Source organism: Perognathus longimembris, chromosome 23 (genome assembly GCF_023159225.1).
Source record: "Perognathus longimembris pacificus isolate PPM17 chromosome 23, ASM2315922v1, whole genome shotgun sequence".
Lineage (NCBI taxonomy): Eukaryota > Metazoa > Chordata > Mammalia > Rodentia > Heteromyidae > Perognathus > Perognathus longimembris.
This window is the reverse complement of record NC_063183.1, coordinates 8109147-8132575: the sequence shown is the minus strand read 5'-3', so window position 1 is coordinate 8132575 and position 23429 is coordinate 8109147. Positions and strand designations below refer to the sequence as shown.

The following is a 23429-nucleotide window of genomic DNA, read 5'->3' as shown; positions in this document are numbered from 1 at the left end:
CTCGTTTCTGTTTTCACATCCTTTAGGTGGAATGAGCTCATCCCACCCCCCCCCTACTTCCTCATGGGGCAGAAGGGGGCCGATTTCAGGGTCCCCTTCTGGGCCTGTAGCAATGAGAATGGGGCGCAGGGTGGGGTGTGTGTGTCCAGGATTTGGTACAGAGTTTTGTGGTACCCTGAAACACACTGAATAGCGCTGGGTTTCAAGGTCTTAGGCACATCCTCACAGATCCACCCTCACAGCCCCCTCTCCCCCAGACTGTGCAAAACCCATTTCCTTGCCAGCCTCAAACAAACTGGTTTCCTTGCCTCTGAGCACTCCCCTCTGTTAGTTATCTGGCCAAGCATGCTATCCTTCCCCACTGTCAGCACAGTCCCCCGCCCCCCCCCCCAAGTAGGTGAGGGTACCCAGTGGTGATGATGTGCTGGCTCCCTGGTGCATTGGTTAGGTTAGGCCAAGTTCTGCCTCAAAAACAAAGAACTCCCCCTCATGTGGCTTTGAAGGCCTCAAGTGAGGAAGGTGGATTCTCATGCAAATTCCAGGATAAACCAGGGGGCCAGGCGCAGTCCGTGTGCCAGGGCTCCACTTTGGGAGGCTGCTACTGTGCCCTTAGGGGACCAAGCATGCTCTCCCTTCCTCTCCTGGAGGATTGCTGATCAGCGGTCCCACCTGGGCCCTGCCTAGAAGCCTGAATACACCTTGAAGACTAGGAGGCTGGGACTGTGGCTCCACCAGGAGGACGTGGTTTCTACACGGAAGGGGCGTGGCTTCACCTGGAGGGTGTGGCTTCAACTGCAGGTGCGGCTCCAGTGGAAGGGGCGTGGTTAGTGCTAAAGTCCAAATCTAAGACTGTTCAATTCCCTGTACCACCAAAAAATAAAAGACTTGGAAAGTGGCTACTCCTAAGACTGCTTTTGAAAATTAGGCATGATATCCACACCTGGGGGATTCTGAGGGGATTAGCCTCAGACTCCCTGCCCCTCCCCCCCCAGGAAAGCAAAGCTCTGCATGCTCAAGTCCCTTATGCAACGGAACAGTGTTGGTGTAGGGTTCTATGCATCGCCTCTCACACACTTTGTCATCCCAACCTGATTTCCAGGACCTACTAGGGTGCCAGTGCTATTGGAATGTTTTGTCATACTGCTTTAGAGGATAATGGCAAGCGAAAATCTGCATGTGTTCAGCACAAATGCAATTTTTAAAGATTATTTTCCGTCTGCAGTTGGTTGAATGCACAGATGAAGAACCCATGGATATGGAGAGTTGACTGCGTTTGTCAGAGAAAAATAATAATAATCGGTATGCATCCTCTGCTTAGAATATGGACAATGGGTTGGGTGAGGTGGTTCATGCCTGTAACCCCAGCTACTCTGAATGGGGAGATTGGTAGGGTTGCAGCTTGAGGCTAGACAGGTGTGTGTGTGGGGGGGTAGGGGAGTAGTGAAACTCCATCTCAACCAACAAACCAGTCATGGTAGAACACATCTGCAGTCCCAGGTACATGGAATTTAGTCCAAGGTTAACCTCTGAGGCAACACTTAAACAGAACCAACCTGAAAAGTAACTAAAGCAAAAAGGACTGGAGGAAGAGGGTGTGGCTCGAGTGGTAGAGCACCTGCCTAGCAAGTGCAACAGCCTGAGTTTAACCAAAACAAGAAGAAAAAAAGAAGCAAAACAATCTGGAGGAAAAAGGAGAGAGAGAGAGAGAGCAATTTTTCAGCCTACAATTTCTTGCCATGCAATATCCTTAAGGCTTCTCATCTCTAAATGCCATAACTATTTGTCTCCATGGCTGACACATGTCCTAAAGGTTCCATTTTGATGAGGATTGACAAAAGCTCAGCAGAGAAATAGCTCCTAATTCAAGAAGACCTGTGGTCAAATAAACCAGGAGGACAAAAATGCTTTGAGAAACCAGGTGTTGTGGCTCACACCTATCATCCTAGCTACTCAGGAGGCTGAGATCGGAGGATCCTGGTTCAAAGCCAGCCCAAGCAGGAAAGTCCATGAGACTCTTATCTCCAACTACCAAAAAAAAAAAAAAAAAAAAAAAAAGCTGGAAGAAGTGGAGCTGTGGCTCAAGTAGTAGAGCACCAGCAAAAATTAATAAATAAATAAATAAAAGCCCAGGGACTAGGACTATGGCCTAGTGGCAAGAGTGCTCACTCATATACATGAAGCCCTAGGTTCGATTCCTCAGCACCACATACATAGAAAACAGCCAGAAGTGGCGCTGTGGCTCAAGAGGTAGAGTGCTAGCCTTGAGCAAGAAGACAGGGACAGTGCTCAGGCCCTGAGTTCAAGGCCCAGGACTGGCAAAAAACTACAACAACAACAACAACTCAGGGACAGCTCAGGATCTGAGTTCAAGCCCTAGGATTGGCATGCATGTACACACACACACACACACACACACACACACACACCATGGAAACAGTTTCTATAACCCCCTGCTTTTTTCTCTTGGTGAACTCATGAAGAGAGTGGACTCTGGAGGTGTCCTTTATACCTTGGAACAGTCCTACTTCTTGAAAAATAAAACACACCCGGCAACTATCCCTTACCCTGGGGGTGGGGGGGAATGGAAGACAGATGGACAGGTGTCCTACACAATCAGTGGTTAATCAACCTGTGGCCACAGGTTTTCCAATTCGACTGGCAGAGGTGCCACTCTGCCCTAGTTTGTCTCCAAGATCCCATCTCAAAAACAGCCCCAGGACCTCTGGGGAAGATGGTGGGCAAAACTCTCGAGCTATGAATGAGTCACAGGCCAGGCAGTGTGTTTGGGGCGGGGGGAGAGGAGAGGAAGAGTGAAAAGTCCCAGGTTCCAGAGGCTGGGCTGTGGCGTGCTGGTGTGCACCTGCAGGACTATGGCCTGGCCTATCTCCTCACCTGCACCTGGCACCAGGTCTGTGGAGCCAGGGATTCCCACAGCCTAACTGCGCACGCGCCCCTGCGGGAAAGATTTCCACAGAACCAGCTGAGGTTTGTGCAGAGTCGCAGGCATGGTGAGCGGTGAGCGAGCCCTCCCCAGTGACTACGCTCACTCGGGGGGGAAAGGTGTGCACAAGTTCCTTTATTGAAACAGCAACATGAAAAAGAACAAGGTCCCCAAGCAACCCGAGGATTCAAAGTGCACATTTATTCCAACTCCAAAGAGAAGGTGAGTGTGGCTGGCCTTGACTGCTAAGGCCACAGAAATTTGGCGTGATTTAAAATGCCTTTGTTCAGTTGGGCACAGAGGCTCACACCTGCAAGCCTAGCTACTTAGGAGACTGAGATCTGAGAATAAAGGTTCAAAGCCAGTCCAGGAAGATAAATCCATTCAGGAGACTTTCTTTTTTAATCTCCAATCAGTCAGCAAAAAGCTGGAAGTGGAGCTGTGGCTCAAGTGGTAGAGCACCAGCATTGAACGAAAAAGCCAAGTGGCAGCACAAGGCCCTGGGTTGAAGTTCTAGTACCAGAACACAACAAAAATTGCCTTTAATCTTATATTTATATAGCAGCTGAATCCTACTGAATTCACTCTTTGGTCTTTTTTTTTTTTTAGAAGAAAATTCATATTAAGACTGTCACATCAGACTGAACCATCACACTCATTGTGGGATCATTAGAAACATTAAAAAAAAAACTCAATAAAAAAAGGAGGAATGTTTTAAGTCAAGTGACTAAGTCAAGGCACTTTGGTTTTATTTTTTTTTAAGCTAAAAGTGCTAAAAATATTCCTGATTATCTGATGCTCCAGAACCCAGGTTATATATAATTCATTTTTTTCTGCATAGAAGATCATGTATTCTCCACCATCTTCAATCTATCCTTCTATTCTCTTCCCACCCCATTACATACTATACAGACATGAAAAATACATGGATATGTTTAAGTCACAGACAAACAACTGTTTAAAAAGAACAACAAACAAAAAACTAACACACCACCACAATGATAACACTAAATCTGTTGTCATCTTTTGGGACACATGGGGCAGAGCTTATGGGAAGAAATCTTCCTTCGCCTGGGTAAACAGCAGGACACATCTTCATCAACGTGAAAACCACGTGGTGTGGCAGGAACAAAGCGACTGTGCCAGGCACACAAGTTCACACCAGTAATCCTGGCTACTCAGGCTGAGATCTGAGGATCAAGGTTTGAAACCAGCCTGGGCAGGAAAAGTCCGTGAGACTCTTACTCCCAATTAACCATGAACAAACCTGGAAGAGGGGCTTGCGGCTCAAGTGGTAGAGCACCAGCCATGAGTGAAGAAGGACAAAGAAAAGAAAATAAGGGGGGGAGGGAGGGAAGGAAGGAGGGGTGTAATGGAAGGAAGGAAAGAAAAGAGAGAAAGAAGGGAAGAAAAGGAGAAAAGAGAAGAAAGGAAAAGAAAAGTTGAGGGTACAGGAGTGACACGTCATGTTTTGTTAGCATGACTGGACCAGGGCGATGTCCACTGAGGAAGCCATGAAGTCAGAAGGAGATGGAAAATTTGGTGACAGAGTCTTACCAGACTCTTCTTGGCAATGAGGTCGGGACAAGCTTAAACTGGGTCCAGAGATGAAGTTCTGATTTCACCAGGAACCAACATAATTGGTTTTAATATTAGAACCAAATACAACACAACAAGTTATTCTGCAATCCTTCCAGATGACTCATTGGCAGACGCCAACGGAGCCAAGGAGTTGACCTCAAATCACCCGGAAGTAAATGCCAAGAAACCCCACCCACCCACCCCCCCACACACATGTGGTTTGATGAAGAATCCCATTAAAAAAAAAAATGGCTCCAAGACTGGGAGTCCCCTCTGTATACTGAGTTAGATGTTATCTGTGGCTGTGTTAATTTTTTGCTGGCTTATTTCTACAATCAACCTGAAGTCTGAGAGATAGAGGATAAGAACTGAAATATCACATCTTCCACTACACATCATACCAGCTGATTCCAAACACAGCTGATTTAACCTTGTACTTATTTGGGGGGGAGGTCAGGGGAGTTGCACACTGGTTGTCCCCCCAAATGTCTGTCTAGCCCACGTGGTGCTCTGGACAACTGAAAATTGTTTGTTTAAAAATGCACTTAGAATAACAATGCTGGATTCCTTTGTGGAGCTGAGTGGTGGCTGCTCCCGGAGGGTGGGCACAGTCCCTGAGACCCGTCCAGCCCACTTCTTTCCCTTCTCCTCCCCTTTCTGGCTCCTGCAGGTTGCTGAGTTCCCGACCCCCACCCCTGCAAACAGCACACACAGCTAACATGGCTTTCCTCACCCAACCTCTCTTGCACCTCAACTGGTGCCAATTTCACCTCCTTCCACCCTCTTCCTCTCACTTCGGTCTACAGTCCTCTTTCCAGAAAAGTCTTCCAACGGCTCAGATTCTCCTTCCTCTCAGCTCCATTTCATTTGACAAAATACATCTCCTTCTCCAAGCCCAGCCCAGGAACATTCCAGAAGACTCCAAGCTCCGGCTGTGGGAGTAGCTGCGGGGCATTTGGCCACATAATGGCTGAGTCACTTCCCACATGCATTTTCTTAAGAACTAATTTTTAAAAATTTTGGTAGCGCCTTCCAGTAGAGAGAGAGAGAGAGAGAAAAAAAAAAGCCTGCCTGCTTTTCAAGACCATGATGGAGCCCTGACAGAATCTAGGATTGAATCCAGGCTCACGCCTATCATCCTAGCTACTCAGGAGGCTGAGATCTGAGGATCACAGTTCAAAGCCAGCCTGTGCAGCAAAGTCTGTGAGACTCTCATCTCCAACGAATCACCTGAAAACCAGAAGAGTTGCAGTGGCTCCACATGGTAGAGCTCTAGCCTTGAGTGAGAGAGCTCGGGGACAGCACCCAGGCCCTGTCTTCAAGCCCCAGGACAAAAAAATAAAATAAAATAAAATCTAGGATTGAGTCCCTTTGGGTTAGCCCACATTTGGGCTACCACATCGTACTTCATCAGTACATAGTAAATGCTTGAAATTACTAAACAGTTATCAACACGGATCGAAATCACTACATTTTGGGTTACCATGTGCAGAGAGCAATTGTCCAGCATGGCATTTAAATAAGACGTTCCTAGTTCTAAAAATTCATCAACACAATGCCCGTTAATTTAAAACAATAAAAAAAATTAAAAATGTACAAGATAGATAAGACGTGGGTCATTAACCTTAAGAAGTACAAAAAAAAAAAAAAGAAAACCCTACAAGAACTGTGTGTTTCCAGATTTATACTTTAAAACAGTATTAAATACAACAACAGGAACCCAGCTAGAAATACATTTTTGGCCTTATTATCTCCCCCTTTCTATTGCCTAAATGACTAACTATATGAAAAATTGGATCAGGTATAGAAATTACATCAATATATATCTATATAAAGATATATAGGTATGGTTTACTCTCATTATTTATCTTAAAAAACTAACTTAAAAAAAAACACTGTGCAGTTTATATGTTTGCAGGAAGCTAGTAGCTTGATCCCTTAGCTCAGTGCAGTACCTTATAGCCTAACATTGGCCTCAAATGCTTGGAATAACCTTTGGGGTACAAAAAGGAACTGTTCCCCCAAACAACTCAGAGATGGCACCCTGTTGCAGCCATTTCTCTTTGCCCACCACTGCAAAGCAATGAAAACAAATCCCTGTAAATTACTTTTTCATAATGTTCCCACAGCAGCCAAATGGATTAGCCGGGTGCCAGTGACTCACACTTGTAATCCTAGCTACACAGAAGACTGAGATCTGAGGATTGAAGTTCAAGGCCAGCCTGGGCAGGAAAATTCATGAGATTCAGATCTCCCAGTAACTACCAAAAAGCCAAAAGTGGAGCTGTGCCTCAAGCAGTAGAGAGCTAACTTTGCGCAAAAACAACACAGGGACAGCACCCAAGCCCTGAGTTCAATCAAGCCTCAGTACCAGCACTAAAGGCGGGGGGAGGGTGATATAGATCCCTCAAAATAGCTCAGAAATTTAACAGTGGCCCTGTTATTCAGGGAACGACTTCATTTCTGCCTTCCAAGTCTTGCCTTTAGGAGCTAAGGAAGGATACAGAAACTTTTATTTGGTTCGGTTTTTGTGTTTTAAAAACCCCCAAGTATATGGCTGAGATTGGATGCATTTTTTCACCAGGCAAAAGGATGGTGGCCTCTTCTAAACTTAAACTACTGTTGAGAACTGTTAAAAACACGGGACAGGGAGAGACACATTTCAGAATGGGCTGAAAAATACACCCAACCCAGATATTTATATCCAAAGCAATGTTGTCCCTAGCTACACCCCTCCCTCCCTGCTAACCTCTTGCTAACTTCCTCTGATCTGTCAGCTCCTCTCTCCATCCATGCAGACCACACCCTCATCAAGAGGCTGAGCCCCCCCACAAACTGTTTGGCAAGACCCAGGCTGAATCAAGAGCCCTTTGAAGCTGACCTCCTGGGCCATCTAGAACCTTCCCAACCATATAGCCATCATCACTCTGTGTCACTGAGTGCCCAGGCTCCCCAGGCCCTGGGGAGAGGCACTTCCTCTCCTTTGTAAAAATCTTTGGGAAAGAATTCCTTGGGAACGCCATTGCTGAGAAGCCTTGAAAGCCAAAAAAGGGCCAAGTCTAGCCAGCAGCCAGCCCTGGCTAGACATCTTCCTAGACAAAGGCTGACATACCTTCTTTCTCAAGACCCGCTGTGTTTTGTCTCTCACCAGGGCGGTCTTAGGCGGCTCTTCTGCCCCATACCTGGCTCCTAAGTGCCTGGCAGAGTTGTTCACATCTCCCCACTAGGTGTAACCAACACACTCACCGCCAGGTACGATCCCTAGCCAACATACATGCTATTTGTTCTGGAAATCTTCCTTTGCCAGCCCTTTTGGTCTCTCAACAAGTAGGGTCACTCCCCCCCCCCCCCCGCAACCCATGCCCGTCATTGCACTATTTGAACAAGAGACCCTGACTGGAATGTGAAACGGGAACATCAACGTTCTCTGCTGGAATAGAACTCAGTTCCCAACGGTGCCCGAAGACTCCGTTTGGAATACAGTCTCTCCCAAATAGGCATGCCAGACAAAACACATCATCTGTTCCCAAGCGTTGGGGGCAGAGCGGGGGGGGGGGGGGGCGGAGAGATGCGAGTGGAAGGCGCAGGGCGAAGGCAGCTGGCGAGGCCGGCCTCTCCCGGGGGGCCTGGCCGGTCCTGTCGTCTCTGCCGCCGGACGCAGGGTTGTACCGGAGTCCGGGCAGCTCGTCCTCTGGACGGGCAAGGCCGCAGCCCAGCCTGCACAGCCCAGTTTACCGGGGAAACCGTAGCGAGTCAGAAGAAAGCGTCCCCGCGTGGGATCTGGGCGTGGCAGCCAGGACAGGAGGGGAGGACAGGATGGGAAGCCTTTTCTCCCCCAAGGCCTCCGGGGTGGGGGGGTCATTCCGCCTTGTGCTGGCTCCCCGACCCGGGAGAAGGCGCAGTTGGGGTTCCCGGTCCATCCTCAGGGAAGCCCTGGGTGCGCTGGCTCCGGCAGGGCTGGGGGGCACCTGGCAAGGTAGCGGGGCCCCCCGTAGGCCCGGAGGAGCTGGGGGAGCCTCTGCCACGTGGTCAGCAGCCTCGCCGCCGCTCGCTCCCGGGCGCGGCCGTCGAAGGCCGCCAGGAGGTCCACGGGCGGGGCCTCGCGCAGGGCCTTGGGCAGCGGGCCCAGGTCGGCGGCCGCCCCGCCGGGGCGCAGCACGCAGTGGAAGAGCGTGCGCCTCCGCAGCAGGCAGTCCCGCAGGAAGCGCACCAGCTCCTCCAGGCGCTCGCGCAGGTGCGCCTCGTCCCAGCCCGGCGCGGGGGCCCCGTCCGCCGTCAGCGCCCGGCTCAGCAGCGCCGTCTTGAGCACGTAGGAGGACAGGATGCGGCCCCACTGCGCGGCGGCCGGCGGGTCCAGCCCGCGCCCGCCCAGGTCGCGCAGGGCTTTGAGCAGCTGCAGGCCCTTGAGGTAGCAGGCACCCGGGGCCGCCCGTTCCTGAAGCCAGCCTAGCAGCTTCTGCTCCTGGCGAGACGTGTTCACGCCCCACAGCAGGCCCGGGGGGAGCCCGGCCGGAGCTCCCAGGGCCGAGGGCGGCGGGGCGGGGGCCACGAGGAAGACCCCGTCGCCCACGTGCACGGCGGGGATGAGCCGCACGGCCATGGAGAGGCGGCAGCAGCCGTAGTCGGTGCGGCAGGGCAGGACGTGCAGGGTGGGGGGCTGCTCCAGGCCCCCCGGGGTCAGGCTGACCCGGCAGCGCCCCTCCAGGCTGTAGCGCACGGCCGCCAGGCAGCGCTGCAGGTGCGCCTGGAACCAGCGCAGCACCAGCCAGGCCGACAGCAGCCGCCGCCCGCCCGCGTCCACGCAGAAGCCCTCGGCGAAGGGCTTGCAGTCGCGGGGCCAGCGGCCCCCCGACGGCGAGGGCGGCGCCTTCAGGGCGCCCACGAAGCAGCCGCCCGAGGCCGGCACCAGCGCTGCGGGCTCGGCGCCCAGGCTCCGCGGCTCCAGCGCCACCGGGGGCGGCAGACGCAGCGGCACCAGCACGTCGAAGCTGTCGGGCCGGCGGATCTTGTGCTGCTCGTAGGCGCTGCCCACCTGGATGAAGTCCCCGCGGAAAGCCAGGGCCAGCGCCCCCCCGGGCAGGGGCGCCGGGGAGCCTCGGATGCAGCCAGCCCGCACCAGTTCACCCACGATCCGACTCACGTGCGCCTTGCTGTGGCCCAGCACGTGCGGCGACAGGCGCACCTCGTGCTCGTAGAAACTCTCCAGCAGGACGTCCAGGCCTGGCTGTCGGGGGCCGGCGGCGGGCAGGGCGGAGGCGCCCCCCGGGCGGGCCGGGCCGGGCAGCAGGCGCTGGCGGACGGCGCGGCGGCAGCGCAGGAGGACGTATCCCAGCAGGAGCAGCGAGGCCGCGGGCAGCGCCGCAGAGAAGCCGCCGTCCGCGCCGTCGGGGGGCTCGGCCCGGGCGCCCCCTCCGCCCTCCCGCAGGACGAGGCCGAGGCACAGCAGGGCGGCGCACAGGCCGCTCACCAGGGGCCAGAAGGCGCGCGGGTTGAGCGAGTAGCGCGCGGGGGCCGCCCGGGGCCGCGGGGCCCGAGCTCCCGACGGCGCCGGCCCCGGCACCGACGGCGCGCCCGGCCCGCCATGCGCGCCACGCCCGGGCGGCCCCGCGGCCCCCGTGTCCCCGTCCTGGGCGGCGGCGCCGTCCCGCAGCCGGGCCTCGGCTCCCGGCTCCGGACTCCCGGTCTCCTCCTCCTTCCTCCCGCCGCCGCCGCCGCCGCCGCCGCCCTGAGTGCCCCGCCCGGCTCGCCGCCTACCCCGGGGTTCCGCGGGCTCCCCGGGCCGCTGCGATCGCCGATCGGCCCCGCTGCTCCGGGCCCGGGCGCTGCTCGTCCCCGGGAAGAAACGGCCAACTCTGCAGCCGGCCGGCGCGCGCGGGGCCTCGGCCTCGGCCTCCAAGGACGCGCGGGCCGCTGGGCCACCCGGGCTCCTCCTCGAAGGCAGTGCCGGCCGAGGCCTGGCTTCCCCGCGCTGGCCTCCGCCGCTCCCCGGGAGCTGTGCTGGGCTGCCCCGGCCCCGAGCCCGGCCCCGGCCCCCGGCCCGCCTCCACCCGGCCCCACCCCCAGCCGGGCGGCGTGGCAGCCCCGGGGGCGGAAGTGCTCCGGGCCGCCGGCCTCGCGACTCACCCGGCGCCCGCTGCGTGCCAGGCCAGGAGGCGAAGCTGCGGAGAAGGCGCGCGACCGGTTTGTGAGAGTGAGCACCGAGAAAAAGCAGAAAGGAAAGAAAGGGCAACCAGATGTGCTGGTGGCTCACGCCTGTCATCCCGGCCATTCAGGAGGCTGACTTGGGAGGGTCGTGGTGTGAAGCCAGCCGGGGCAGGAAAAGTCCCTGGGACTCCGATCTCCAATGAACCACCCCAAACTGTAAGTGGAGCTGCTGCTCAAGTAGTAGAGCACCAGCCTGGAGTAAACAAAGCTCAGGGACAGGACCAGCACACACACACACACCATCCTCGGTCTGATCACTGTCCAAACAAACACCAGATGTTGCCTACATGGGAGAGCTCGCACCTCCTGCCTCTAACCCTGGATCATGCAGAAGAGGTGTGCTTTTAAAGGGACCAGGATTATGGATCCTACAGGCTGAACACAGCAGTACTTATTAGGGCCTCAGCTTCCAGGAGGACCCTAAACCCAATGCTCTCAAGGCCCCAAGGCCTGCCTACCCATGTGTCTATTTGTCTCTGCGTTTGCTTAGTTGTCCTTCTTCTGAATATAAGTGGCCACAATGGCAGAGGCTTTTCCTGGTCGTCCATGTGCCGACACAGGGCAGCCAGGTCCCAAGAACAAAGCCCAAAGCATAGCAGCGATCGCTGGCTCAGAAATACTGTCAGACGCTTAATGACAGGGTTGTGTTCTGAGAGATGCATCGCTGGGCGATTTCCTGGTGTGAACATCCTAGAAGGGCCTTACAAAATTGGGGCATCTGAGAGGGTAATAATCTTAGGAGACCACCCAGTCAGATGTAGCCCATGGCTGACCAGGACACTGGTGTATTCATTGCCTGCAGCTGCTGTAATGAATGCCCAAGAACTGGGCCCTAAGTAAAACTGCACACATGTGTTTTTTAACAATCTCAAAAATACAAGTCAGAAGGCAAGGTGCCTGCCAGGGGTGCTCTCCTTATCTCCCTTCCTTTATCCCCTCCCTCCTCTGCCCTTTGGTTCCCTTCCCTCCCAAGATACCAACCCTGCTTGTGAGGTTGGCAGTGGGAAGCAGGAGATGGGTCATTCTGAAGCCTGCAGCTGGAGCAGCCCTAACCTGCAAGCAGGTTCTGTGGCGAGACCTGAGCAGCAGCTCCTTTACTGGGTCTGGCTCTGCTATGTGGCTTAGGAGTCCTCTTTGGAAGTTCCACTTAGTGTCCCTTCCTGTGGCCATCCCTGGAATTCTCAAAACCATGGGCGATCAATACTCTGCTGTTGTTGATTCCTTTACGCAGGGTTATTACACAATTCTCAACACCCACACTGGGCTGCCCCCCCCCCCACACACTGGTGACCACCATAGCCATGTCAACTTGATGCGGATATTTATAAACAGGCTCAAGTGCCAGGACCAGAAAAGCAGACGGGTAGCGGGGCCAGATACACAACTGTACAAACACTGCTACAAATAACATAACTTTCCCTCCTGGAAAATCTGGATGGGACAGAGCTCCCCTTCCCCTCCCCCAAGGCTGCCGAATGGAGAATTAAGCCAAAACCATAAGCAGTGGCTCTAGGACAAAGGCCCTGGGGCAGCATAAATGGTGGCAGGCCATGGAAGGGAGGGAGGCAAGAGGAGCAGGAAGCTGAGGCTGAGCACTTGGGCAGCTGTGTGGACATGTTGGCCTGATAGATCTCCTTCCAGTTCAAGCCAGCAGCAGCTGCTTCGGTTCTCATGACCCTTATAATTCCCCGTGGGGGTCTGAGGTCACGAGATTGTATCTTTTTCCTTGACCCTTGGGGTGGGGGTGTCCCAAGACGGGCAGACGTTTCTGGGTCCCAAGGAAGCAGAAGCCAAGGGGACACTGGCAGGCAATGTCTGATTGAAGGTTGGGAGCTGGGGCCCAAGGAGAGCTCTCCAGCAGCCAGCAGCGTTTGTGTGTGGACCCTGTCTCCTACAAGCCTGCAGGGAGCATCTTCAATTCCAAAAGCCAGGAAAAACAAGGACAAGCAATGACCCTCTGAGCCCACAGGGCACTGTATTAAAGTCAGGGCTCCCTAAGTCCAGCACAGCCCCCTCCCTCAATGGCTAGAAGCTCCTGCAGGAAGCTCCAGGTCTGGGGCAGAGCTGGGTCTGTCCAGCAGGGCAAACTGAGCGAGCTGGCACTATGGTTTCTCCAAGCAGCCAAGGGCCAGGGTGACCTGTGGGGCTAATGGATAAGGAGTGACCTCTAAGCTGGTACCCAAAGCTTCCTGGAGCTTAGCAGCACCAGCTGAGCTGATCTTGGGGGCGCAGAAGTCACTTCAGGCATGACTCCTGGAGAAGTAGAGGGACTTGCTCTGCATTTCAGGTCTGAAGTGGGAGGGGAGAGGGGAGGGGATGGCAGGACACACACACACACACACACACACACACACACACACCCATGCAGCTTCTGCACCAGGCCCTTGAAGTGGGAGGGGAGAGGGGAGGGGATGGCAGGACACACACACACACACACACACACACACACACACACACACACACACACACCCATGCAGCTTCTGCACCAGGCCCTTTGGTTACCATTCCCACATGCAGCAGTGGAATAATGACACAGTAAACCAAACATTATCTTACACAACAGGGAGATGGAGTGATCTAAGGCTTGCTTGCTTGCCTAATTCAGTATTTCAACCTCGATGCCCCATTTTTTTTTTTTATCTTTCTTCTCCACCATCTACAGACTTGCTCTCCTCCTGGTGACAAGAGAGATGCTGTGATTCCAGGCAACATGTCCAGGCACTGACAGCCATCAGGACATGTACCCAGTATCAGACCCGCTTCTCTAGGGCCACAGTAACAGTGAAGGAGAAATACAGCAATAACCCAAGATTCTGTGTGTCCTGCGAAAACTGAGGTTTGTTATTATGAAAAGGAAAGAGAAGACAGACTGGGGAACAACCATCAGCTTTAAAAAAATTGTTTTTATTTTTTGTTTATGTAGTACCAGGGATTTGAACCCAGGGCCTCCTGCATGCTATGTAAGCACTCTACCACTAAACCACAGTCCAAGCCTACCATCACCTTTTACCATAGCTGCCCAAGTGCATGTCAGCTGGCAGCCCTTACACCCACCTGGGGATCACCCCATCCATCCTCACTGTTTCCTAGGCAACAGGCAATCTTAGGAGGTAGGTTCTGTTTTTATCTCTATTTTACTGACAGGGAAACTGAGGCACAAGCAGGTTATGTTCATTGTCTGGAAAGTAGCAGAGCTGGGATTTGAATCTCCAAAGCTGGAGGTGTCAGCCACCCCACCCCCAACCACATACATACTCATCCATGCACATGCCTGGGGCTTCAAGTTAGCCATTTCCAAATTCCTGGGCTCCTGTTTGTTTTTTCATCTGGGGCAAAGAGAGCATAATATACATGAAGAATTTTTTTCATAAAGCTTAATTTGCAGTGGAGTCTTATCTTTCAGGGCAGGGACATTTCAAAGCCAGCACTTAGAAAAAGAAAATTGCATTCTGCCTGCTATATTGGCATAAGAATTTGGATCACCCATTCATCAAAACTCAGAATGCTCTGCTTCAGGTTTGTGCATTTATCCACCTCATAAAACCTATAACCACAAATTGGATTCTAGTCAGTGATGTGTAGCTGAATTGTTCAGAGGTGAAGTATACTGACCTCTGCAATTGATTTGAAAATATATCAAAAAAATAAGATGGCCCAGGCATGGTAGTACATGCCTGTAATCCCAGCTACATGGGAGGCAGAGATCAGGCACTATGCAGGTCAAGGCCTGCCCAGACAAAAAGTTAGTGAGACCCCCATCTCAACAAATAAGACTGGCTTGATATTACATGCCTGTTTCCTAGCTCTGTGGAAGGCATAGACAGGAGTATCTCGTTCCTGTCCAAAATCAGACCCAAGCACAAACACAAAATCTATCTGAAAAATAGCACCAGGCACCGGTGGCTCACGCCTGTCATCCTAGCTACGCAGGAGGCTGAAATCTGAGGATCGAGGTTCAAAGCCAGCCCAGACAGGAAAGTCCATGAGATTCTTATCTGCAAGTAATCAGCAAGGAGCTTGGCTGGAGGTGTGGCTCAAGTAGTAGAGCACTAGCTGTGAGCAAGCAAGCTGAGTGAGAGCATGAGGCCCTGAGTTCAAGTCCAGTACACAGACAGACACAGACACACATACAGTTCATCCAGGAGGCCTAGGCTGCTGGGTTCCTCTATAAGGTGAAGTGTGTTGTTGTTTTAAACAAAACCAAAATCCCAAGATTAAGCACCTGGAATATCCTGGAAAGATCATTGAGCTTTTTTTTTTTTTCCTTTTTAAAGGCAAGAATGTTATCAAGATAACAAGGAATTCTTAAAAACCAAAACACAGCAACAAGTCAAAAACCATTTAAGGAGGAGAGGTTGGAGGCGTGGCTCAGTGATGGAGCAAGACCCCGAGTTCAAACCACAGCATGGCCCCTAACAACATAAATGGATAAATAAATAGCAGCACTTGGGGGAATTAAGGTCGAGGTGCAGTGTGGTCTACCGCCCCCCAGGCCTGGGCTGGGGTGCAGAAGGAGAGGGCTGGGCACTGAGAGGAGGCGGTGGGCCATCCACGTGACTTGTGTCATCATTTTCTGGCATCTCTGAGTGGGAATGTGTTTTGTTGTGGGTGTTTGGAACTCAGCACAGTGGTTAGGGGCTGCTGCTGCCGGACACAGGAAGTCAGGTGTGGAGACAGGAAGTCAGGAAATCCTCCCACCCACAAGGCCACACTGGGTCTTCTTTACCTCCTCTCCCCCTGCCCCTTTTATCACTTCTTTGTCCTGTTGTACTAAACCTCCACGCTGTGGGCCCCTCCTGAGATCCCCTCAAAATGTCTTCCAGTGTGGACAGGTGCCTGGGAAGCCAGGTCACCCCCCGGCCGCCCCTCAGGTGCATCCTCAGCTCTCTTGTGGGCGCAGGCATGAACTGCGGGTTTCAACGGACAAAAGCTGTGGGGCCAGAGGAGCCGGGCTTATCTGGTTAATACACTCTTGCTGAAGAGTTATGTGATGCTCAAACTCGAGAGTTTTAATGAAAAAAAATACTCTTACAATTTATTAACAACATTCACAAGGTACTAAGTGTCCACGTCCTTCTCTGTGAGGCCACCAGGTCCGCACACGAGGGAAGGTCAGAATCTTTCTGATAAGTAGATGGCTGCACTGCAGCCGGCCTGGATGAGACTCTTCAGCACGGCGTACGCAGGGGCCTGGTGAGCACATGAGACCCGGGCTGAGGCCTCACTAGGGAGCCCGCCCGCCCCGCAAACTAACAGCTTTGGACTTCCCTAGGTGAGATCAGCCCTCTAGGGCTCTTTGAGCAGGGGAAGCAGCTCTCGGGGAGAGCTGGGGACAAGGTCAGGCGGGGCAGCTCTGCCTGTTTGCCTTCCCCAGTGACCACCTTCCTTCCCTCTGGCCTTCCAGAAATTCTCAGACCCGCCCTCCCAGCTTCCAAATAAGGCACCCCAATCAGCAGGAGCAGCAGCAGGGCCCTACCAGTTCTGCATCATGGTCCAGGCCAATGTCATGGTGCTCTAGTTCCTCATCTCGAAACTTCTTTATCACCTGTTAAAGGAAAGAAAAGCATTGGCTGAGGCTGTGCTGCCACCTCACCCCTCGGGCTGTGCTGTCCTTGTCACACAGGGCCCAGGACCACACTCTACCCAGGGAGACACCAGGTATAGAAGCAGGGATCAGACGAAGCCTGGAAAGCCAAGCATGGTGGGGTGTGTCTGTGGTTCCTGCTGCTGGGGAGGCTGTGGCAGGGGGAAGTTACTTGAGCTGGGAGCTGAAAGCCAGCCTGAGCTACACAGCAAAGCCCATCACAAAGAGCAGAATCACAGAACTGGAAGCATGCACCGCCCCCTGCTGGACGAGGATGGGCGTTGGGTCAGACACAATCAGAACTGCCCATGGTAGCGGGGGGCACACAGGCAGGCCGGAGCTGGTCCGCTCTGCCCAGCAAAGAGTCGCCAACCTAGTTGCTGAGGACGAAGGGCCTGCCTGCCCTCTTCCCGTGGTGCAGCCCGGTCTGACGCAGCCCCTGACCTGAAGCAGCTCCTCGTGCTTCTCAGGGTCGTCCTCCATCAGCGTCCTGATCTGGTTGTTGTAGTGATGCGCTATGGATTCTTCCACAGCCACCGTGCAGGCCATGGCGCCCTCCTTCCCCAGCAAGGCTGTGCCGGCCCCTGAGGAGGTCATCCAGAGTGAGACCATGAGGGCCCGGCACCCTGGCACCTGGGGTGGATGGGCCTTGGGGAGCTGCACTTGCAGTCACAGCATGTGTAACACCATCCTGCTAAGCTGTGACCACGGAAGATGTCTTCAGCTGCGGCCTCACGTCCTCTGGGGGAGGGAGTTACCCCAGGCTGAGACTCACAGCTGGGGGCAGGAACCAGATCCCAGGTGAACCTCAAAGCACATGGGGAGAACATGCCTCTCCTTCGAGGCACTTTGTTTTGTTTTGTGATTCTCCTTATGAAGCCCAAGCTCCTCCTGTCTCATTTTCCCTTGTGCTGGAGTTACAGACACAGGCCACCATGGCCAGCTCCAGGAACTGTTTTTTAACTTTGTTTACAGCCAAGACTGAAGTCTCTGTGTGGGGTAGTCTTTGATCTTCTGTCCTATTTTCTCTTCTCTCTTTTTAAAAGCTTGAGCAGATCTTAGGTTTAGAACCTGGGTCAAACAACAGTACCTGGCTGCGATCAAACGATACTAGCTTTTCCCTGTTCCGTTAGATCTTATTGTGCTGTTTATAAAAGCACTGATTCTATCTTACAGAAATTTAAACAAAGAAGAAAATTCAATTAAGTTCTATTTAACGTTAGGGAAGTACCGAGTAAAGAAAAGCAGCTGTGTGCGGCCACAGGAAGGACCTGGTGTCTGAACGGCTCCCTGGCCGGACTCCCTGAGCTCGTGCACATGCACAGACATACCCAGGGCAAAGCCCGCCACGGTCCACAGTGGCATCAGCACCGTCGGCCGGACCCTGGAGGCAACCATCAGCTCACTGAACTTGCGCAAGTGCTCCTTTTCCTGATCCCACATTTTCTGGAAGAGACACAAAAAGATAAGCACCCATGTGGCAGCCTCCTGCTGTCCCAGAGGGAGCTCAGGGCCACTGCACTGGGAAGTGAGAAGGGGGCAGAGAAATGGGGGTGAGCGGTCCCTCACCATCAATGTGGAAAGCAAAATGCCAGCCAAGGAGAAGAGTGTAGGCAAACTGTGGCAGTGCTGGGAAGGGAGTGGAGGATCTCAGCTAGGGGGCGCTGTGGGAGCCTTGGAGCCTGCAGGGCGCTGAGAGCCAGGCAGGTTGTGTGACTTCCTCCAGGCTCAGCGACTGCACAAGCCCTGTCTGTCTCCTGACCAGGTGGCCACAGAGTGTCCTCCCTGACTGCCAACTCTGATAAGAAAATGCTAACAGTGGGGACCACTGTGTGTCTTCTCCTCACTGTATCTCTATTGGGGCTTTGTCCATAAAATGACCAAGATGATTTCCACCCCCTAAACACCAGTCTTGGCTTCTCTAGGGTGTCATGAGGGCACGTGGTTACCAGGGCAGGAGAGATAAGCATGTGCCCACCTGAATGACTGGCCCGACACTGGTGCGGCCCAGCACTGCCATCTGCCCCGCATAGATGCGGTTTGCTCCATATTCACCAGCGTGGTCTACCCGGATTATTCGGTCCACAATTGCTTGACTGGCACCGCCTAAGGCTGCTCCTGAGCTGTGAAATCGAACACTGCCTCCTTGTCCAGAGGATGCAAAACAGTGTCATTACGCTGAGGTAAAATCCACGTTTCCTCTCACAGACAGAAAAACAGCTTAGGGACAAAGATTACGAATGAGCTCCCTGAGAGCCACAGGCCTGTAAATGTTCTCTATAACCTGTGGTGTTAAAACACTGATCCTGAACAACAGGTCTCAGGATATCAAAAAGACATCTGCACATCCATGTTTATCACTGCACAATTCACAATAGTCAAAATATGGAAACAACCCAGATGCCCCTCTACAGATGAATGGATCCAAAAAATGTGGTACTTATACACAACGGAATACTATATAGCTATTAGAAATGATAAAATATTGGTATTTGCAGGGAAATGGTCAGAACTTGAACAAATCATGTTGAGCAAGACAAGCCTAGAACACAGAGAACAAAGGGGCATGGTCTCCTTGATATATGACTGTTTGGGGGGGGGGTACAGTAGAGACCAGGTATGCAAAACAAAAAACTTCTTGTCAAATGGTATTTCCACAGGTTTGGGTCAGCGACCTTACATTATGTATCTAAAACCAAACAACTATTAAACATAAAAAGGTCTAAAATAGACCTCTCAGTGGATCACAATAGCTCAACAGCTATGTATATATGATCATATAAGACAAGGATAAGCAAACTCTATTGTTGACATTATATTTAAAGTTCTACATGAATTTCCTTTGGTGCACACCACGTGGCTACTGTATATGATTTTGGTACACTGGGTATTGTATATATGCCTACCTGATCTAGGGAAGGGAAAGAAAAACAAGGGTATAAGATATCACAAGAAATGTACTCACTGCTTGGGGCTGGGGATATAGCCTAGTGGCAAGAGCGCTTGCCTCGTATACATGAAGCCCTGGGTTCGATTCCCCAGTACCACATATACAGAAAATGGCCAGAAGTGGCGCTGTGACTCAAGTGGCAGAGTGCTAGCCTTGAGCAAAAAGAAGCTAGGGACAGTGCTCAGGCCCTGAGTCCAAGGCCCAGGACTGGCAAAAAAAAAAAAAAAATGTGCTCACTGCCTTATTATGTAACTGTACCCCTTTTGCACAACACCTTGTCAACAAAATTTAATTAATAAAAAAAGAAAAAAAAACACTGAAAACTCCAGCTAACGATGGGGTTCCCAGCTGTGCTTTAAAGCTACCAAGACTTGGAAGGGCTGTCAACATAACAGCAGCCTCTAGAAGAGCATGCTCTCCAGTTCACCCACCTTCCCATGGATTACTCGAATGCATGCCATGGCCCAGAGTACTTTCAACACAACAGTGCTCCCCTCCTGCCCCCAGTCTTTCTAGAGGCCACTGGCCCATGATGATGTTGTGCAAAGGCCTCGTGAATCTCTACAGCTAAGGCTGAGAACCACAAACTTCCAAGTCTTTTAAAACTCTTGAACCCAGCTGGGCTCACACCTCAGGAAGCTGAGATCTGAAGAAGGTGGATCAAAGCCAGCCCCAGCAGGAAAGTCTGAGACTCTTACCTCCAATAAACCACTCAGAAGAGGCCAAAAGAGGTGCTGTGGCTCAAGTGGTAGAGCACTAGCCTTAAACAAAAGTAGCTCAGGGACAGTGCCCAAATCCTGAGTTCAAGCCCCAGGACTGGCACAAAAACAAACAAACAACCCACTTGAACCCATGGGACATTTGATTTTTAAAGTCTAGCCTCAGAGTTTAGGTTATATTTCATCATAGTCCCAAATCAACTCAAGTGAACTCCTCTGGTCTCCAAAATGTGAATTCAGAACAGATTAGATTTAATCTTATTACAAGATCGAATGGTTACACCTTAAATTGCCTGTGCCCTAAATTAGGGAATCTCAAAAGTTTTGTTTTGTCTTATCTGCAAGAGAAGGGCTTTATAGAGAAACAGGTTCATTTCATTTTGATGGAGACAGGTCTTTCAGTTGGTAATGTCAACTTTTACTTAGTGGTGTCACTTGTAATGTGCCTTAGGGCTCTCATGCTATAACAACTTATGTCCTTCCAAGTGTGGAGAGAAGTCATTTTGTTATATCTATGGTTCTTTCATTAATAAAAACATGCAGGCTTTGCACATAAGTTCAAGTGGTAAGCTTGGCAGAATGTGAGGTGGTATGAATGGGAACTTTTCTAGCAGATGGAGTTTTATGGGCCTTACTTATTTACGTGCAGGAGATGGAACCCAGAGCTTCCTGCATGCCAGGAAAAGTACTCTAGCACTGAGTCACACTGAGCCACTAAACACCACAATTTAAATAAAGGAATACTGACATAGTTTGGGGCCCCCTCCCCTACAGGACATATTTAAATTTAAATACACACACACCTGCCTGGGCTGGTTTTGAACATCGTCCAAATCTCAGCTAGAATCAAAAGTGTGAACCACCGGCCTGGGAATATGGCCTAATGGCAAGAGCGCTTGCCTCCTACACATGAAGCTCTCTGTTCGAGTCCCCAGCACCACATAAATGGAAAACGGCCAGAAGGGGCACTATGGCTCAGGTGGCAGAGTGCTAGCCTTGAGCAGGAAGAAGCCAGGGACAGTGCTCAGGCCCTGAGTCCAAGGCCCAGGACTGGCAAAAAAAAAAAAAAAAAAAAGTGTGAACCACCAAAAGCCAGCCTAAATGACTTTTGTGGGGGGTGAGGATGGGAGGAGGGCCTTGAACTCAGCCTGGGCACTTTCCTTGAGCTCTTCAGCTCAAAGTTAGTGCTCTACCACTTGAGCCACAGCACCACTTCTGGTTTTCTAGTTGTTAATTGGAGATAAGAGTCTTGTGGACTTTCCTTCCTGGGTGGCACCAAACTTCCATCCTCAGATCTCAGCCTCTTGAGGTGCTAGAATTATGTAAGAGGTGCATGAGGCACTGGAGCCTGGCTTAATCCATTATTTTCATCAAGAAAAATATTTCTACTTATAGCTGCTATGTCCTAACCTTTTTTTGTTTTTGGTCTGGGGCTTGAACTCAGGGCCTGGGCACTGTCCCTGAGCTTCTTTTTGCTCAAGGCTAGCACTCTACCACTTATGCCACAGCTCCAATTCTGGCTTTTTCTGAGGAGTCTACTGGAGATAAGAGTCATACAGACTTTCCTGCCAGGGCTGGCTTCAAACTGTGATTCTCATATCTCAGCCTTCTGCATAGTTAGGATTACAGGTGTGAGTCACAGTCACCAGGTCTAAACTTTAAAAAATATATATATATATATATATATAATACTGTTCATCTCTCATTTTCCCCCCTTCCTTTTCCTTTCTTCCTCCCTCTCTCCCTTCCTTTTTACAGAAAGGGAAATGGTTGTGAGCCAAACTTAGGCAGGCCACAGTATTTAATATAATGCCAGAACCAGATTGCAGTATATTTTTCATGCTTATTCATGCATTTGGGACAAGTAGCATTGCCTTTCTGCTTAACCAAAGCCTTAGTTTCCCTGAAATGGTTTAATCTTAAAATAGGTTCAGTTACACAAAAGGAGGGAAGGGAGGGGAGGGAAGGAAAGAGGAAAGAGAGAGGATGAGAGAAAGAAAAGGAAGAACTTCAAGCAAAGCCAGGAGCCAGTGGCCCACACCTGTAATCCTAGCTACTCATGAGGCTGAGATCCGAGGATTGCTATTCACTGCTAGCCTGAGTAGAAAAGTCTTCAAGACTCCATGTCCAATTAACCAGCAACAAGCCAAACTGGAGGCGTGGCTCAAGTGGCAGAGCATCAGTTGTAAGCAAGCATGCTAACCAAGAGAGAGAGCAAGGCCCTGAGTAAAAACCCTTGAACTGGTACACAAACACATACAAAAACAAAACAAAAACAAGGCAGGTGCTAGTGGCTCGTGCCTATGCTGCTCAGGAGGCTGAGATCTGATGAGCAGGTCGGGCAGGAAAGTCCATGAGACTCATCTCCCATAACCACCCCCTCCCAAAGGCCAGAAGTGATAGAACGCCAACCTGGAGCTAAAGCTAAGGGGCAGGGGCCTGAGCTCAAGCCCCAAGGGTGGGCACGAAGACAAATAAGTAACAGTAATAACCGGCATCCAACCCAACGTCCCTCCCAGCGAAACCCGGCGCTTCCTTCCAGCCCCGGGCCTCGCCGACGGAACGGCGCATGGACGTCACGGGACGGGCTTCACGGGACATTTCATGGGCCAGGCACCAAGGGCGGGGCCCACGAGTCTCCCCGAGAGGCGGTCCTGCCGAGCACCGGGCTCCGCGTGCTGGAAGGGTTACAACGAAGCCCTCGGCACGCCTGCAGTGACGTCACGGCGGCACTGCCGATAACGTCACGCCCCCCCCCCCGCGCGACAGGCCCGCAGCGAACGGTTCTCAGAGGAGCTCCGTCGCAGGTCAGTGACGTGTGAACGTCTCCTCCCCCTCCTGTGACCTCTCGATGATCTGAACTTCTAACGAAATTACCCGGTTCGCTAACCCCCAGCACAGGGCTACAACCGCGCGTCCACTTGTACCTGAGGGGTGCCACAAGGCGCCTGCGCGCAGCCGCCACACGGGGGCGGCCACTGCCACCCCAAACCAACTCATTGCCGGGCTAACAGTCGCCACTGTTGAGCGCCGCGCGCCAATCGTGCCCTTGGCGCGGGATGATGACGAAAGCAGACGTAAGGAAGACGCTACGCGCCCTGGTACCGGTGGAAACGCCCCTAGGCCGTACTTCTCTTCTATTGGTAGAGAATTACGAATGGTTACGCTCTATTGGCTAAAACATCTATCAATCTTCCATGAGCCAGGAGGTATAGGCTGCCATGGAGATGAGGACGCGAAAGTGCAGTTTCAAAGATTCACGGACCTGGACCGTGAGAGATCGCTTCAGATGCTTTTTTTTTTTTTCTTTTCCCCTCAGCACTGGAGTTTAACTGAGCGCCGCGTGCCTGCCGGGCCGGCACACACCACCACATGAGCCGCTCTGCCAGCCCAGACCTTTGCTGGCTCCTTCGGAGATGGGAGTCTCATGGACTAGAGACTTATTTTTAC

General features: G+C 52.1%; 2 protein-coding genes across 3 annotated transcripts; both read right to left on the bottom strand.

The window, feature by feature from the left end:
• Nucleotides 1-7837: 7837 nt before the first annotated feature.
• Itpripl2 (ITPRIP like 2) lies at nucleotides 7838-11188 on the bottom strand. The gene is given in 3 exon segments (XM_048333077.1): nucleotides 7838-8476; nucleotides 8478-10765; nucleotides 11185-11188. Coding segments are annotated over 3 exon segments (2388 nt in total). The 3' UTR covers nucleotides 7838-8380.
• Nucleotides 11189-15749: 4561 nt separating this feature from the next.
• Nucleotides 15750-23032, bottom strand: Coq7 (coenzyme Q7, hydroxylase). 2 transcript variants are annotated; one of them, XM_048332387.1, is made up of 6 exons: nucleotides 22907-23032; nucleotides 18289-18455; nucleotides 17642-17756; nucleotides 16755-16894; nucleotides 16203-16271; nucleotides 15750-15916 (listed from the first exon to the last, which is right to left on the bottom strand). In XM_048332387.1, exons 1-6 carry the CDS (start codon nucleotides 22977-22979, stop codon nucleotides 15839-15841), a joined length of 642 nt encoding a protein of 213 aa, XP_048188344.1. In that variant the 5' UTR covers nucleotides 22980-23032; the 3' UTR covers nucleotides 15750-15838. The 2 variants fall into 2 exon arrangements, with proteins under 2 accessions (XP_048188344.1, XP_048188345.1); XM_048332388.1 differs by having other exon boundaries at nucleotides 18289-18452.
• Nucleotides 23033-23429: the final 397 nt, after the last annotated feature.